General features: G+C 33.5%; 1 protein-coding gene across 1 annotated transcript in view; it reads right to left on the bottom strand.

Moving 5' to 3' along the window:
• LOC137650035 (tubulin alpha-1D chain-like) overlaps positions 1 to 14,751 on the bottom strand; it is a 15,890-nt gene extending 1,139 nt beyond the window's left edge. Inside the window, exons 1-5 of the mRNA XM_068383053.1 lie at positions 14,595 to 14,751; positions 5,741 to 5,963; positions 4,188 to 4,360; positions 693 to 821; positions 1 to 77 (exon numbers count right to left, since the gene is read on the bottom strand). The exon at positions 1 to 77 is cut by the window's left edge and continues 1,139 nt beyond it. Coding sequence (XP_068239154.1) covers positions 1 to 77; positions 693 to 821; positions 4,188 to 4,360; positions 5,741 to 5,963; positions 14,595 to 14,597 — 605 coding nt within the window. The 5' untranslated portion in view covers positions 14,598 to 14,751. The remainder of the gene's footprint in view (positions 78 to 692; positions 822 to 4,187; positions 4,361 to 5,740; positions 5,964 to 14,594) is intronic.
• Between the last annotated feature and the right edge of the window lie 3,203 nt (positions 14,752 to 17,954).

Genomic DNA, 17,954 nt, shown 5'->3' with positions numbered 1-17,954 from the left:
AAGGCGCAGTCCGAGTGTTCAAGGGTGGTGTGGGTGGTCAGAATAGAGTTGTAGGGTTCGACAACGGCGGTGGCCACCTGTGAATATTAATAATTAGATTATTCTAAATACTGTTGATAGAATTTCACAATAAGTAGTAGTAGAAATATTTGCAAATGGCAAAAAGGTTATTCTTTAAATGAGCATTGATTTTCTTTAATGAAATTTGATAAGGAATTTTGCAAACATCAGTCATTTGAATTTTTTTTAACTAGAAGTTATTTAGATTTATAATGAAACAAAACTTGAAATTTTGCAAATAGCATCAATTTTACAAATGCCGATTTTTATCTATTAATTTCTTAGCCATATGTCTTGAAGCAATCCTATGAAACATCAATCAGGTAATAATAGTGAATAACAGTAATTATTACTTAACAATAACAATAATTTACCTTATGAAGAGCCATATGATTGTATACTTACAGTATAATAATAATAATAATAATAATAATAATAATAATAATAATACGACTTATTCCATAGTGGTAAATCCATTTCCAGAAATATAGCCAAATGTTAATAAGGGCTAGAAAAAAAAATCCCCCCGGGCTATAGTGACATGGATTTATCTAACTATAATAGAAATGAGCTATACTGAGAGAGAGAGAGAGAGAGAGAGAGAGAGAGAGAGAGAGAGAGAGAGACGATACCTGAGGAGCAGGATAGATAGCGAATTCTAGCTTGCTCTTTTTGCCGTAGTCGACTGAGAGACGTTCCATCAATAGGGAAGTGAATCCGGATCCGGTTCCTCCGCCGAAGGAGTGGAAGATTAGGAAACCCTGCAAGAGATAAAAGAGTGATTAGAAGAGTTGGAAGACCCTGGCCTACATGACTGAGGACTATGAAGCGCGAGGTAGGAGATGATGAATGGAGATATATTGATTTAAAAGCTCAAGGTAGAGACGACTGGCGAAATTTAACAGAGGCCCTTTGCATCTATAGGCGTAGGAGGAGATGATGGTGATGATATATATATATATATATATATATATATATATATATATATATATATATATATATATATATATGCACGAAGCAGAACAACAAATACACTCTAGTTTACTGCAGGAAAAAGGCCTCAGACATGTCAATTCATGAGTGGGGTCATTGTTGATTGCTGGTGGTAGAATATTTTCGTCTGATCACTCACAGCAAACCAACCTAATATGAGTGGCCCTGACTAGTACAGCTTTGCTGGTCATGGCAATACGCAAACCCTTCCATCATGTTAAGATATCGTACTCAGAAATATATATATATATATATATATATATATATATATATATATATATATATATATATATATATATATATATATATATACACACAATACAACTGCGTGTGTGTGTTAGCTTTTGATATAGACCTACAGAAAAATCATATAATTTCAGGATATCCGAAAATAACAGGATTATTTATTATTACCTTAACTTCATGTTTATGATATTCAACGACAGTCCTTAAAAACACAAATAGCAAACGCATTTACAGGTAAGTTTTGGTGATATGAATGTATGTATGTTTAGACGCACGTAAAGATACATTGATGTATCTGGTCACCCTAGATATGCCTCACCCATTTTGTCAAGATTCTAAAATTGAAGACACCAATATCATTTGAATCGTAAACATAGTTTTAGTAATTGGTAATATTAAGTGCCCAAGGAAGTAGTTAATGCAATATTGTATAAACTGACTGTAATTTCATTTCCTGTAGTGTTGGTATATTCTTCTTAACTCTATGTTCCCTTACTTGTTATAATCAAACTTTTCATATGCATCCCTAGGCGAACCAGTTTTAATCAACTGACAAACCGGACTTGAATCAGCGGCTCCTGGTATGATACATTACAATTCCCAAGGAACCATCAAGCAAAAAACAATGTGCTACTTGCACATAATTCTGTGGTCTGATATTCATTGCAGTACATTAAAACACTCCATCATCTTCTTTAATTATTGTTCATTATATGTGTAGCCTAATATTATTTTAAATTGCTTTATAAGCATTTACTATTTGAAATATGATTTAATGAATTCTATTACCAAAATAGTCGACAATCAATGCAGAATTCGACTGAAATCCCTTCTAACAATCACATACATGACCCGAGGAAAGATGATTGATAACTTACAACTAAATCACATGACACAAGGAAAGATAACTAATAACTTACAACTAAATCACATGACCCGAGGAAAGATGATTGATAACTTACAACTAAATCACATGACACAAGGAAAGATAACTAATAACTTACAACTAAATCACATGACCCGAGGAAAGATGATTGATAACATACAACTAAATCAACTTGGCATAGTGTATTCATTCTTATCCATTTCCACGTAAAGCTAAGAAAAAAAAAATATTGGAACCATGCCACTTGTTCAACTGCTTTTGCAACTGCATACTTCTCTCCGGGTGAAGGAAACTGGGTTTATTGCTTCGGGCTCCGAGCCTGGTTACCAGCGAGTCTTTATGAATCTGCCCCGGCAACTCGTGAAGGGCAAAAATGTTAAACTACAATTCATAACGTCTTTCATCCTTGAAAGAAGGATGACGTGTGAATTGAGACCCGTGTAAGTAGACAGATAATGTTGGAGTACATTTTTAAATGGGTATAAGCAAACGTGTGTATATGAACAGTTTTATGTTTGAATAGAAATATTTTCTTTTATATAAACTTTTAATCGGTCAAAAAAAGAGTGTATGGATATGAGTAAACTTACACGAATACTCACACATTATTATCAAATGAAAATATGCATGTAAACGTTTAATCGGACTGAAAAAAATGTATTTATATGAGTAAACATATAAGAATATACACACAATATAGTAAAATGAAAATATGTATATGTTTCCTTTATATATAAGTATTATACGTATGTATTATCTGCATATATGTATATATGTATTATATTCTGAATTGATCCGGCAAAGATTTCTCTTAATTGAAGAGTTGTGGTAATTTTATATTACAAGATATGAGACATAGCGAAATATACTGTACCTCTTCTTATTAAAAAAGGTAGACACCTTTTATCGTTATTCTCAAATGAAAATTAATCGTCTTTTTGTAACTTTTTACAATCTTTTTTCTATTATATACTTTTTTTTTTCTCATTACTACTACAGTTAATGTACTGTTACTGTAATTGTGAAATCTATTCTAATGGAGTTGAATTTTATATTGCAATCGGAAGTATTATCATCAAGAAAAATGTTGAAAATATATCAGAGTTTTACTACTACTACTACTTCTGATACTACTACTATAACCATAACTGAGATTTTCTGCTGATGATATATATATATATATATATATATATATATATATATATATATATATATATATATATACATATATATATATATATATATATATATATATATATATATATATACATATATATATATACATATATATATATATATATATATATATATATATATATATATATATATATATCATGTGGAGCTGGTGGACCATATATGGCAATTATACACTCAATGAAAATTTACCTATATTTTAGATATTATACTACACCCATCTCTGGGGGTGTATGGTATAAAACCTGAAACATTGCCTGTGCGTGTTTTATCTAATGATACATACATCGCAATGCAAGTGTAAGTGCTGCAGATATGTCTGCTTGTCACTCAAAGAAGATTCACCACACGAACAAAAATAATTTCTTTCTTTCAGCCCTCTACTTGAGTGGATATGATTGAAAAAGGACGTTTGAATTATTCAATTTGTATGGCAATTCTGACCATGATATGACTTAATCTGCATCAACACTTTTATTATGGTAAATAAAAGCTGTTGAATGTATATAGAAGCACATGCACGCATTATATATATATATATATATATATATATATATATATATATATATATATATATATATATATATATATATATATATATATATATATATATATATATACATATATTATATACCATACTCGTGCCTAAGATAACATCTGTACTGAAAACCTTATTTGTACTGTACTAGAGCAACCCTCCGAAAATCATTATCGAAATTGTTTACATAAATTCCTTTTATACTCTAGTATTGATTAATTAAATAAATAATACAATAATTATAGGATCGACTCAACCATGAAAATTTACCTGCAGCCCGGTGCACTGATCGGCCAGCTTTCTGATGCGATCCAGGACTAAATCGACGATCTCTTTCCCAATGGTGTAGTGACCACGAGCGTAGTTATTTGCAGCATCTTCCTTGCCCGTGATCAGCTGCTCTGGGTGGAAAAGCCAGCGGTACACACCTATTCTCACCTCGTCTGGATTGGGAAAAAAAGGATGGAAGAACAATGTCGTTATTAGTTGTTTGGTAATTTCTGAATGTTAATGTGTGATGTAATAATATCTCTCTCTCTCTCTCTCTCTCTCTCTCTCTCTCTCTCTCTCTCTCTCTCTCTCTCTCTCTTACACACATGCTGATACCATACATATACTTTATTTAAACGCACGTTCAATATTCTATGTCACTCTCTCACAAACAAATATATACACGAAGTTATAAACACTGAAATAAGTATACAATTAATATGGAGATGCTTTCAACTTTATAAATTGGTAATCTAAATCGTATGTATGTATATATGTGGTTTATGCTCATATACTAAATTAACCCAACTGAATTTGCTTATAGATCTACAAATCACGCATTGGTAAAAAAGGAGAAAGAAATTAAAACACTATCATACTAATCTGAGTCATATCCAATCTAACTAGTTTTCTAGATGCCACACTCAAGTACAAAGAGAATAATAAACAGAGAGAAAGCCTTGAGAATCATTACTGTAATTGCAAAGATACTTTCTCCTCAGTTATGTGTGATGCAACCCCAAAATGCACTTCCAAGAATTGTAAGTCTATCCATTTTCCTGGCCACACTGTATATCTGATGACACATTGCCTCACAAGCTAAGGTTATACACGTTCTATTATTCTTACGTTCATCTGGTAGAATAGTAATTTGATTGATATTAATCTATGCGTATAATTAGAAAGAAATTTGACTTGTAACAGGAACTAAAAATAAGGAAAAATATATTCTTATAGTTCACTCATCGTCCGAAAAAGAATGTTTCCAATAATAAGTATCATTATGATGAAATTTAACTTTTAGCCGGAAAACTAAGAAACCTCTATTTGACCTTCCACGGTCAAATATCAATCATCAACAACAATTGAATAATTAGGTACAGTTGAACACAGGAATTCCTGGTACACCAAGCTCCAGGGAAGTTCACCCTATTACATCCTAACTGAGTGGCAAGTTCTTCTGTGTAGCCCTACCCATCATATCTTTCATCTTTCCGTACAGTATCTGTTTGGTTACTCGCCGTGTGTTAAGGCTCGTTTGCCCCGAAAGATTTTTTTCCGTAAGAAAATATTTCCAGTTATAATGAATTATGTCTTCACACGAGGCTAGTAAATCACTACCGCTCGGAGATTCTTTCGAGAGATGGTAGCGTGGGAGAGGTCTCATTGATCATTGATTTCAAATCCACGCGGACAGGACCGCGCGGTATCAATCCGCTCGTGTGAAGCGAGCCTTATGGTGTGACAGTGGGCATTTCCTCAGTGCGAGGTATGCTAGGAATTCTGGTGTCCAACTGTATTTTCACTAGACAGGATTTCAAGAAGATCCTCACCAACTACCGAAGGCTCCAGATCGACGAAAACGGCTCTGGGTACATGTTTCCCTGCTCCGGTCTCGTTGAAGAAGGTGTTGAAGGAGTCGTCGCCGCCCCCGGCGTACTTGTCGGAGGGCATGGTGCCGTCGGGCTGGATGCCATGCTCCAGGCAGTAGAGCTCCCAGCAGGCGTTGCCCATCTGCACGCCGGCCTGGCCTACGTGGACGCTGATACATTCCCTCTGTGGAGGAAGGAAGAAAAGAAGAAAGGGGATTTTTTAATGTTTATGTTATGCCTTTGGTAGTCTTTCTCACGACTACTACTACTACTACTACTACTACTACTACTACCAATGATGACGATGACAATGTAAAAGATATATAGACACTTTTTGTAATGATTATTTCATATGAATATTGGGAACATTGCTGAAACGTAATTTTTCATTCTTTGTTAATAATAACAACAATAATAATAATAATAATAATAATAATAATAATAATAATAATAATAATAATACACACAGAAGAAGAAGAAGAAGAAGAAGGATGGAATTGATAATGATTTTGGTAACAATATATAATTAGATTATTATGTTAATTATTGTTGTTGCTATTATCATTAAAACAGCGTGATGCTCATATTAACATTCTAAAAATAAAGATAAAATGATAAAGAAGAAAGAGAAGAAGAAGGATGGTCATGGTGATAACAGCAATTATTTTGTGTGAATGTGTAAGTGATCGTAAACAGAGAGAGAGAGAGAGAGAGAGAGAGAGAGAGAGAGAGAGAGAGAGAGAGAGAGAGAGAGAGCATTTACGTACTAACATACATTTGGATACATATGCATTGGATTAACGGGTATACCCTTCACCTGTCTGTGTCTCATTTTGCTTTGAAGTCTGGATCCAAAGCCAACCCAAACCGGCAGAGGTATTAGAGGATGTTGACTGCTTCTGCTTACATGACCCTGGCCAGCCGGTAGCGACAACGACTTTTGGGATTTGGGAGAGAGAATACAGGCCAATGGGCACCGGTCTCCCTCCCCCTCCCCCTCCCCCTCTTCCGTCGCCAGCTCCCCACCCCACCCAGTCACCAAGGTTACGGTGTCCTGCTTAACACCAAATACGGATCAACTTCCACAGACATAGAGAGAGAGAGAGAGAGAGAGAGAGAGAGAGAGAGGGGGGGGGAAGCATTTATGGCAAACCTGTTCTTTCACATGCTTCCTATCCCCTCCCTACCCACACAACCCCATAACACCGGTATTTCCCCATCCCAGTATCCCATTCCGGTACTTCCCTCTTCCCAGTATCCCGGCTCTCGCCCACTCCATCCCACTCTAATCCCAAGAGCATCAATAAACTTTTTCTTCTTCTGATTCTCGAATTTACAATATGCTTCGTCCAATACACATATGCAACAATCCCAAAAGATAAATAGTTTATTTTTCTTTCATTTATGTATAAATAGAGGCAATTAGAGCTTCATTCGAATACAGAAACCTCATAAATGCGACATGGACACCGCAGATGTTGACCAATATTGCATTAATGTTTATGAGACACGTCTAGTCTCCGGTTGGCGAGATCAGACGATAACCCCATCCCTCATAAGGAGAGTTAACATCTCTGGCAGCTTCGTCAGGTTGTCATTCAGTTGTATGTCTGGCCAATGACGAAGGGAAAGTGCTTGAGATTATGAGAATTCTCGCAATCACGGCTCAAAGGTGCCTTTTGTAATGGCTGGGGTGAGATGGCAAATGGCTTTTTATTTTTTTGCCTGCTTGCACGGTTCAAAGCTTTTCCTTAGGCAATGTCTTGGGTATATAATGTCTATTTTTTTCTCTTATACTTAATAGACCGAGTATATGTGTTGTATCTACTGTATCATACTGTTTTCTTATCTTATTCCCTTTTTATTTTTGCACGGCATAGGCGAGCTTTATTTATAACACTGATTTCCATACAATGAGACAGCCCAGAGAATGGATAATGTCCTTACCGCTGTTGTCATTGTATGCAGTAATCAAAACAGGGTAATCGTAGAAGCAATAGAATACCAGATGACAAAACAAACAAACAAATGAAGTCAATCATTTCTTTATATGAAGGAAAGCCTTTGGTAAAATATTTCTGCAATTTTTTTTTTTTTTTTTTTTTTTTTTATAAATGCTGGAAACTTGGTAATTATCCATTTAATGACTAAATAAACTGGTGCATTCAGTGGCAATGTTGGGAATTATTTTGAAAATTTGATTACTTTTGGATATATATTTTTTCGTAACTACCGTTTGAAGATTTTAAAGTAATGATATTCTTTCTTCTCTGTAATTCACTTTACACCAAGCTGTTAGTTCCTTGCCTTCTTTACTCTTTGAATTGGTTTAAAAACAAGTAATGAGAATGGATAAGGAAAGGAGAATTTTCCTTTTGTCTCTCTCCTCTTAAAGAACAAAAATGTAACCACTAGTTTCGTGCACCACCTGCTCAAATATATTCCTAGTTTCATTATAGATAATCATTTATCTTCGTAAACTCTTGCCTTTTTTAGAATCTTTCACCTCCGCCTGAACAAAAAAGATAGTGTAAAAATAATAAAAAATAAAAATAAAAACAGAAATGTTATCCTAAACCTTGCTATTTTGGCCTCTGGAAAGGAAAAAGTAATGCAAATGAAGGAAAGAAAATTTATACTCTTTTACCACCCCATTCATTAAAAGAAGAATTGACGTAATACAAAAAGAAGAAAAAATAAATACAAGAGAGATAAGGAAAAAAAAACATAGATTATGAATTAATTTATCGTTCAGGTACTGTATTCACAAATGTACTACTATAGCAACATAATCATCAACATCTATCACCCGAAAAGAAAAAAAAAAACATTTATATTGACGCGTCTCCTTTTTCGAGTTACGGACCTCCCGAGTATGGCAAAGTCGTACCTGACCGACGTACAAACCTCTTCTTAAGACTGAATATGGGTCTTTATAATCGTGCGCCCCATCGATTTCACCTGTTTAGCTAATGCCGTCGTATTCAGAGGTATCTCGGTTTCATCTCGGCGAATATATCATTCTACTTGCATCCCCCGAAAACCGGCAATTTTCGCTATTTCATACTAATGCATTGACCCAACTCTCTCACGTGCTATGCCATTTAAGAGTGGGGTGGTGGTTTACTTGGAGGTATTTATTACATCGGTAAATGTGTACACATGAGTACTTACATACATATAACCATTTATCAATCCTTATAGGTGAATTTATGAAATTATACACATACTGGATATACAATTGCATGTATGTATGTATGTAAATCTGTAAATATATAACAGCAGTTGTGATGGAAGAAAGAGCGTGTTTATGAGCTTAACCTCGAAAGACTTGCTGAGAAACCCGAATCCCATATTAATCTGGAGCCACCCGTCTCCAAAGAAGAATAAGGCGCATGATATATATATATATATATATATATATATATATATATATATATATACAGTATATATATGTATATATATATATATATATATATATATATATATATATATATATATATACAGTATATATATATATATATATATATATATATATATATATATATATATATACAGTGTATATATATATATATATATATATATATATATATATATATATATATATATATATACACTGTACATATACATATATCAGTAAAGGTGTGTACTTCAAGCTGATATTAGGAAAATACACCTTAGTACAAAATATCGTAGTGGAACAATATCTTAGACTTGAAACCAAACTATATATAATATATCAACAAACAAATATAGAATAAAAACATCTCAACTGGAAACAATTCTGTCTTAATCTTGTGAAATGTTCTGTTATTCGTATAAATTGTAGTGTCTTCTTATTTACCTAGTTTATTTTTTACTTCATGAACAATGTTAGTAATAATGACAATAATAACAATTTTATTGCGCAACTCAATCAACCTATTGCCCTTATCTGATCATAGTGAACGAAGCCAAATAAGGTCGCGAGAGACGGCAGCTTTTGAAGGTGCTCGTTGAGGTTACCAGTGACACGAGGCTTGTTCTTCATCATTCTATCCCGGTTAGGAGAATTCCATTATTCATATTATATTTTTTTTTAACTACGCGAAACGAGGATCTAGAAACAGCACCCGTTTGGTCACAAGGGAAACAATAAAAATTAGAAGAAAAAATAAAAATATGTTCTTTACATTCTAAACTAGAGATTGGTGAATACTGTAATAAGGTGAAATCTGTTGAATCGCGCGAGTCTTGTTTCAATCCTTATCTTTCTTTTATTTTCCGAACAGAACCCGTTTCTCGTCACGAGAACGACTTTCGACAGGAAATTCGGAAATTCGTCGAATATTGGGTTCCCATTTTGCCGGTAAGACGAGTCCAGGTCATACCCTTTTATGCAAGTGTAATTTCCACCTTTCGGGAGATTGAAGTTCTTAGCAGCCTGTCTTGAAGTGTTGAATTTTTATCTGATAATACTTTGCCCAACAAAGAATAAGAAATAGGTTTAAATAGGTTAAATGAAATCTCGTTAAACCGCTTTGCCATCTATATCTCAAATCAAAGAGAAATCTGGTCTTATAATTAATTCTACTGGTCGATAAACCAGTAACAAATGATGCTTTGGTAACCCATTTATATGAAGTGAATTTTATGTAACAAATCTGTACATGCTGTTCTTCTTGCTGTACTGGTTAGATTGACTAAAATATACCATAAATTTTGTTAGCATACATCTATATTCTCTAAATACTAATATTAAGAAAAAATAATCTCGAGTTACAGAGAAATATTTCACAACAGATGTGTAACCAGAAAATTACCGTATATTTATCAAGATATTAAGGTATTCAAGCTAACAAGATATAAATGGTTTGTGGCAAAAGTGACTATAGGTGCCAGATGCTGAATGAAATACGTAAAAAAGAAACATTTTCTTAAACTATATTCCAGAATACGGTTAACACCAGGAAAATACGATAAAACATTACATAAAGTTTATGCATAAAAATAAAAATTATATAAAATAGTTATTGTATGGATGAAATTAAAAGAAAGTCGAAGTGAAATAATAAGCTGGAAAATTGTCATGAGAATAACTTGATAAATGAATAAACGGAGGAATATAGATAAGTGAGTAAAGTGCAGACTAAATATAAGGAGACAGACAGGCTTTCCCTGTGGAAGTTGGCCTCCACCAAGGATCAGCTCTGAGTCCATTCTTGTTCCTAGACGTTATAGACAATTTGTCATCAAAATTAAGAAACAGCGAATGATTATGGTAGCCATTGTTTGTGGATGATTTAGTCATTATAGCAGACACAAGAAGAACTGCAAGAAAGGTTTTTATCATGGAAAGGAGCAATAAAAAGGAAAGGATTAATGGTGAACATTGTTAAGACAGATCTATGGTTAATAATGAATAAGTGCTAAACAGAACAATGAGTTTATCTTCTTGGAATCAATAATAAAAGAGGAAGGTATGGAGAAAGCAGTGAAACAGGGTGAAAGAAACATGGTAAAAATGGAGATAAGTAAATAAAGTTGTTTTGGGCACAAAAAAAAAAAAAAACCATTAAGACCCAAAATTTAGATTTATACGACAATTATCAGGCCAGTACTATTATGTGGGTCAGAAACTTGGGCACTTATAAAAGAAAGAAGAGGAACTCTTGGCAACTCGTTTGAGATAATGGAGCCATGTAATAAGAGGGGAGGTGGTGCAACCAATCAAGAGAGTTAAGAACATGCCAGTGACGGGGAGGAGGAGTGTGGGACGTCAGCGGATCAGATGGATGGATGTGGTGAGGAGGGACTGGGGGAAGAAGATGCAAGGAATAAGAATAGATAGACAAAGTTGACACGAGTTTCCAACCATGCTATAAGGTGGCCTAAAAAAAAAAAAAAAAAAAAAAAAAAAAAAAAAAAAAAAAAAAAAAAAGGATGCAAAAACTATCAAATTGTTCCAAGAACTTTAGTTCCTTGTCAGACTTCGGGTAAGCAACGTTACTTAATATCCAAGCGAAAGATGACGAAGAGTAAGAAGTAAAAAGGATGACAACAACAACAATAATAAGAAATTAAGATGTATAACATTTAGAAAATATTCTATTAGAAAATAGTTTAAGATTAAATGATAATAGATAACTGATAATTCAAGGAGGAAAAAGGATAATAAAGACAACACAACAATAAGAAATTCAAATGTGTAACATTTACAAAAGGTTTAATCAGAAATTAGTTTAAGATGAAATGATAATTGATCATTCAAATTTTGTCCATATAATAAAATCTTTTCTTTCGGGTAAGGATAATAACAGTAGGTAGTTCTTCTAAAAGCTAGATGTTAAACCAAAGGACTTTAATGTCTAGATAATTCCAACTTTAAGTTTGTTTGACGATTTGTTTGCATGAATAACTTTTTTCTAGCCTTGGGAAATCTTACACATCTTTTATTACGAAATTTTAGCCACAATATCTATTTTATTATCATTTCTTTTATTAATATTATCAAAATAACTTTATTAACGTTATGGCTAACACGTTTTCATTATTTTCAATAAGGAGCTGGTAATTTTGAAGAAACAAACATAATATTGAGAGAGAGAGAGAGAGAGAGAGAGAGAGAGAGAGAGAGAGAGAGAGAGAGAGAGAGAGAGAGAGAGAGAGAGAGAGAGAGCAGATTGTCTTATATTTCAGGTAATAACTGATATTCTTTAACCTAACACCACACTGTAGTACCTTCTGATCAAGTGGATAGCAGGCTTCAAACTTTCAGGTGGATGAAAATTGAATATACATCAAAGAAAATATTTATGTATCTCTCTCTCTCTCTCTCTCTCTCTCTCTCTCTCTCTCTCTCTCTCTCTCTCTCTCTCTCTCTATATATATATATATATATATGCACACTTTTATCTTTGTGATATGTGTAAAAATACCTTTGAAATTTACTCCTGTCATTTTTTAAAACAATTCTTCATCAATCATTTTCTGGATTTAAATTATAATTCCGAAATCCTAAACCTCGTTCAACTCAACATCCACAGGTTAACCGTATCTAGAAAAAGCTAACTAGAAACAAGTAAGAAACGAGACGAGCGGACGAGAACGAAACGATGAGAAAACCGAGTGAATTTGAGATGTTGAGATCGAGCCCGGTCACCAAACCGGTCCTCGGTCGACTTGGTACGAAACAGTCTACAGTTTAACCTTGAATCGCAGACGAGTGTCGGAGCGAGATGCATTGATCAAGGGGGAACAGAGTCAGAGGGAACATGTAACACATAATGCATTAGTAACTGTTGTTATTCTGCTGACTATTCATCCGTGTGCAAGGTGAATTAGTCTATATTGGTCTGGAGCATGTAGATAAAGCACACATATGCACACCCATTTATATATATATATATATATATATATATATATATATATATATATATATATATGTATATATATATATATATATATGTATATATATATATATATATACATATATATATATATATATACATATATATATATATATATATATATATATATATATAAAGAGAGAGAGAGAGAGAGAGAGAGAGAGAGAGAGAGAGAGAGAGAGAGAGAATATACATATACATGAATATATAAACATATATGCTGTATATATACACACACACACACATATATATATATATATATATATATATATATGTGTGTGTGTGTGTGTGTGTGTGTGCGCGCGCGCACGTGTGTGTGTGTGTGTGCGCGCGCGCGCACGTGTGTGTGTTTGTGTAGTGCTTGTGTAACCTATATTTTTCCAAACGCATAAGATCTCAATTAACCTTATGTAATGATGGAAAATTCATCAGAATAACAAATTCTAATGGTGCATGTTGTCTCTAACTAGATTCCCTCTCTCACCTCTCTACTCGAAGCCATATCCCATCTATAGTAAATAATATATTTTTCAGCATACATTCCTATGACATACATCTAATGTTTGCCAATTTTATTGCCATCTCTATTTACACTATCTGTAATGACTTGTTCAGAGTTTTGCTACAAAATATTCAATAGATGTAATTTTTCATATTTATATTTCATCAAATAGCCATTATATTCGGTGCATTGAAACCCCCTCTGAATGAACTTGTTTATTGAATAATTGGGTGATTGGTGAAAATGTGATCTGGTTAAAAACAACAAATATTAAACGCTACTGAAAAGACATCATTAAGTAATGTAAATCTTTCATAAAAGATGAAATTTTATGTCATGCAACAAAAGCTTATAAAGTTGAAATCAATAGTATTATTGTAAAACTTACTAAAATGGACAGACGCACAGATTACAACTTAACATTCCATAAAAGGAGGTTAAAAATTTGATAGATAATCATACCTAAAATGATGTAATTGCAGTAATTTGTTTCTGCACGCATTGCATGAAAATAATCTGAATGGGTCAGTTTTACTATCAGTCATTATATACTTATAAAACATTTTAAACGGATTTTTTTTTTTTTTTTAGAAAAACCAAGACAAACTAGTTCTTACAGTGATAGTGAGGTGATACAATAGAAACACTATCAGTTGAAATAAATTAGATTAAAAACTATTAGAACGAAAAAAATATTACAATATTTTTCTCAGTTACACACTTCGCCGATACACTTATCCATTGATAAAGAATATACCAAGAATACAATTTATTGGATGAGTAAAGACAGCAATCTCTATACCACTCAAAGCATAAAAAAAACTCCAGAAACTTCTTTAATCCACACACATCGCACTGCAAACAGTGAAAGCACAAGTAAACAAACCAATAAAAAATTAATACCAAATCGAAGAGAACATCTCACCATGATTAGCTTGGAATTAACAGGAGCAGCGACGAGCGAAGGTGTCCCCGGTCTCCTGGTTCAACAAGTCGGCACTCGGAACAGACGGGGTCTCCCGGCCGGTTTATATACCTCATGATCATGTGACCTCGTGGGGCAGGATGGCCAGCGGCGGCTTCAAGGGGTACTGTGGTTGGGTTGAGTGTGGGGTTGAAATCTCGGTCGTGTGGGCGTTAGTTGGGTGAGCAAATGGAGGAGGTGGAGGATGTGGAGGAGGAGGAGGAGAAGGTGGAGGATGTGGCGGAGGAGGAGGAGGAGGAAGGCGTGTTTGATTGGTAGGGAGGGACCCGGGTCGTCGCCAGCGCCTTGCAGGCGAAGTGGGTGTGTGGAAGACGCCCTCATCGGTGCATGCATATTCTGCATGACAGTTTCCTCCTGGTATATCTTAACGCATGCGCATTCTATGTCTATGCATGCATAAATTCTAAAATAAGTTTTAAGTTTTTAAGTGTTCTCGGATGTATTTATATTCCAACATGAGTGTGTGAATATTCGATTTCATTATATTCGTATTCTAAACTCATTGTGAGCTACTTCTGCGTCCTATTATATGGTGTCATCGGTATGAATATTATTTCCTTATTTATTCACGTCTATATCTATGTATACACATTCTGTGCGACGTGGTTGGGAGTCTAAAGACTCTATAACTAAGAGGCTATGCTCATTCTATGTAGCAGTGTCTACTCATCGCATATGCACGTATATTCTATGGAAAACTGTATATAATTTCGATGTAGTCTTGTTCTTTTAACTAGATAATGCTAATTCAACATTTATTCCACTGCTGTACCACTATTCTGTGCATATATTCATTCACATACCTCGTTCCGGTGAATGTTCATTTACGTAATCGGGTTGCATCTGTTCTACGTACGGATATGCTCATTCTGTGCATACTTGTGCGATTTCACACCTCGAATGCATTACATATTTTTTCTGCTTTCCCAGAAAACAATGCTTGTTAATTCAAGAAGTTCTTTAGTCATGTGGCCAATGTAGTTATCATTTCTAAGAAAAAAATGGCTATATTTGACGAATGATAGTAAATTTTGAACATAAAGTGAAAGCAGTCACAGCAATATGGGAAGTTGGTGTTAAAAGTTTTATCTTGGAAAGGATTGTGAAAGTAGTCAATTCGCTGAATCTCGGTTACTTGCCTTTAAGAGCTCACAGGGAGCACTGACCTAAAAGAAGTCATGAATTCATTCAACTTTGCAAAATGAGCGGAGACTTGACCATTTCTAATCCTTCCCCAAAAGGATTTAGGCCCGTATCTAGTTAAAGTTTTCTTCTCCGTTAAGAGAAGTCAAGTAAATATAATTTTTATAGAATTTTTCTACATTTAAATGAGATAAGACTGTATGCTTTATTTCGTTGCTGTTTCAAAATAAGATAGAGCTCAGTGTGCTTACATATTCTTATCTACTTTATTGCTCCAGTGTTCCGTGTTCTATTAGACCTGTTATCTGTCTAATGGAGTGTCATCCCATTAAAATCCATTTTCATCTGTCGTCAGTCAAATAAGTGAGATCAAACAATTGGTATTATATACTTCAACAGACTGTTTTCATTTGTAATTATTTTTAATGCTTTAAATTATGTAAAATAAAAACGTTTTAGATAAATATTGCTCAAAATTATTACTTCGTAACATGTCTAAATAAAATTCAATGGCTTAATACAAAAATATCTTTGAGCTGTCAATACTTCCTTTGAAAAATAATGCAAAATGGCCGGCAGTAATCAAGTACCTATATTTGGATTAGACCAAGTGAGATCATTAACATTATCTCTCAGCTTGAACGAGATACCAACCTGTGGGACTGGTTGATATGTTCAGAGGAGGTTGCATGGAAACAGTAGTCACTAGTGTCTGGCTGTATGTTCTGTATGCAACTATTGTATTTGCATAAAATGGGTATATGTCCGGCTTGAATCTTACTGGTTTTCGTCGACTCTTTACTTTCGATAAATGGGAAAGATCCTGTATTCTTTTGTTCAGCTTCATATGTTATATGACGTTTAAATTCCCGTGATAAAAGTTAGGCATGCATGTTTACATGTACGTAGGAACATATACATATATGCATGTATATACATATATGTAGGTATATAATATATACATACGTATATATATATATGTATATATATGTATATATATATATATATATATGTATATATATATATATATATATATATATATATATATATATATATATATATATATATATATATATATATGTGTGTGTGTGTGTATGTGTGTATATGCTGTACATACATAATACATATATATATATATATATATATATATATATATACACACACACACACACACACACATATATATATATATATATATATATATATATATATATATATTTGTGTGTGTAAGGTCTGTGCATGTGTCTGTGTATAAATATATATAAAACAACAACAACTACAGCTGATTCTAGTCCACTAAGGACAAAGGCCTGAGACATGTCAATTCATGTCTGGGGTTTGACAAGTTTTCATCACCACGCTGGCCGGTACGTATCAGTGATAGCGGAAGATTTTCGTCTGATCGCTCACAGCAATCCAACCTAGTATGGGTGGCCTTGACTAGTACAGCTTTACAGGTCATGGCAATATGCAAACCCTTTCACCATGCAAAGGTATCCTACTCAGATAGGGATATACAAATACATATGTACAGTATGTATATATTCGTGTGTATGTGTGTACGTATATATGCAAAAGGATTTTCATGGTTCCTTCATAAGATAACTATAGCACACACCATTCCCTACGTTTCATCTAATATTCTAAGATTTATCTTTATTGATATATCTGTAAATTTTATAATACTATGCAACAAAATATATTTACTATTAGTAAGTTTTGACACAGAGTTTATATAAAAAAAAACCAAGCGAACTAATACCAAATCATAATCATTTACAAATGCGATGCAAGACGAAGAGCAACAGAAAACATCTGATGTATACTGAGGACACCTGTCTCCAAGAATATTGAGTTTCGTCCTTATAAGGGATTAAGGCAGGAATAGGGGATAGTATTTCATGAATTTATGTATTTTTTCCTTTGATCGGGATGTCGTAAAACGTTTCTTAAGACTGCTAAGAATTAGTGTATTAAACTAATAAACAATTTGAAAATCTGGTAGAGGCTTTTCTATATGTTTTGTGTAAATATTTTCAAAATGTTAATGGTAAGTATTTAGTGAAAGAATTAAGTAAATATTTAGTGTTCGGATAAATGTTTGTAACATATTTCATGTAAATATTTGATACAAATTTCAGAGGATATTTTGAGAAT

This window comes from Palaemon carinicauda, chromosome 11 (genome assembly GCF_036898095.1).
Source record: "Palaemon carinicauda isolate YSFRI2023 chromosome 11, ASM3689809v2, whole genome shotgun sequence".
NCBI classification, from domain to species: Eukaryota; Metazoa; Arthropoda; class Malacostraca; order Decapoda; family Palaemonidae; genus Palaemon; species Palaemon carinicauda.
Note: the sequence above shows the minus strand (reverse complement) of the source record. Positions and strands in the feature narration are given on the sequence as shown.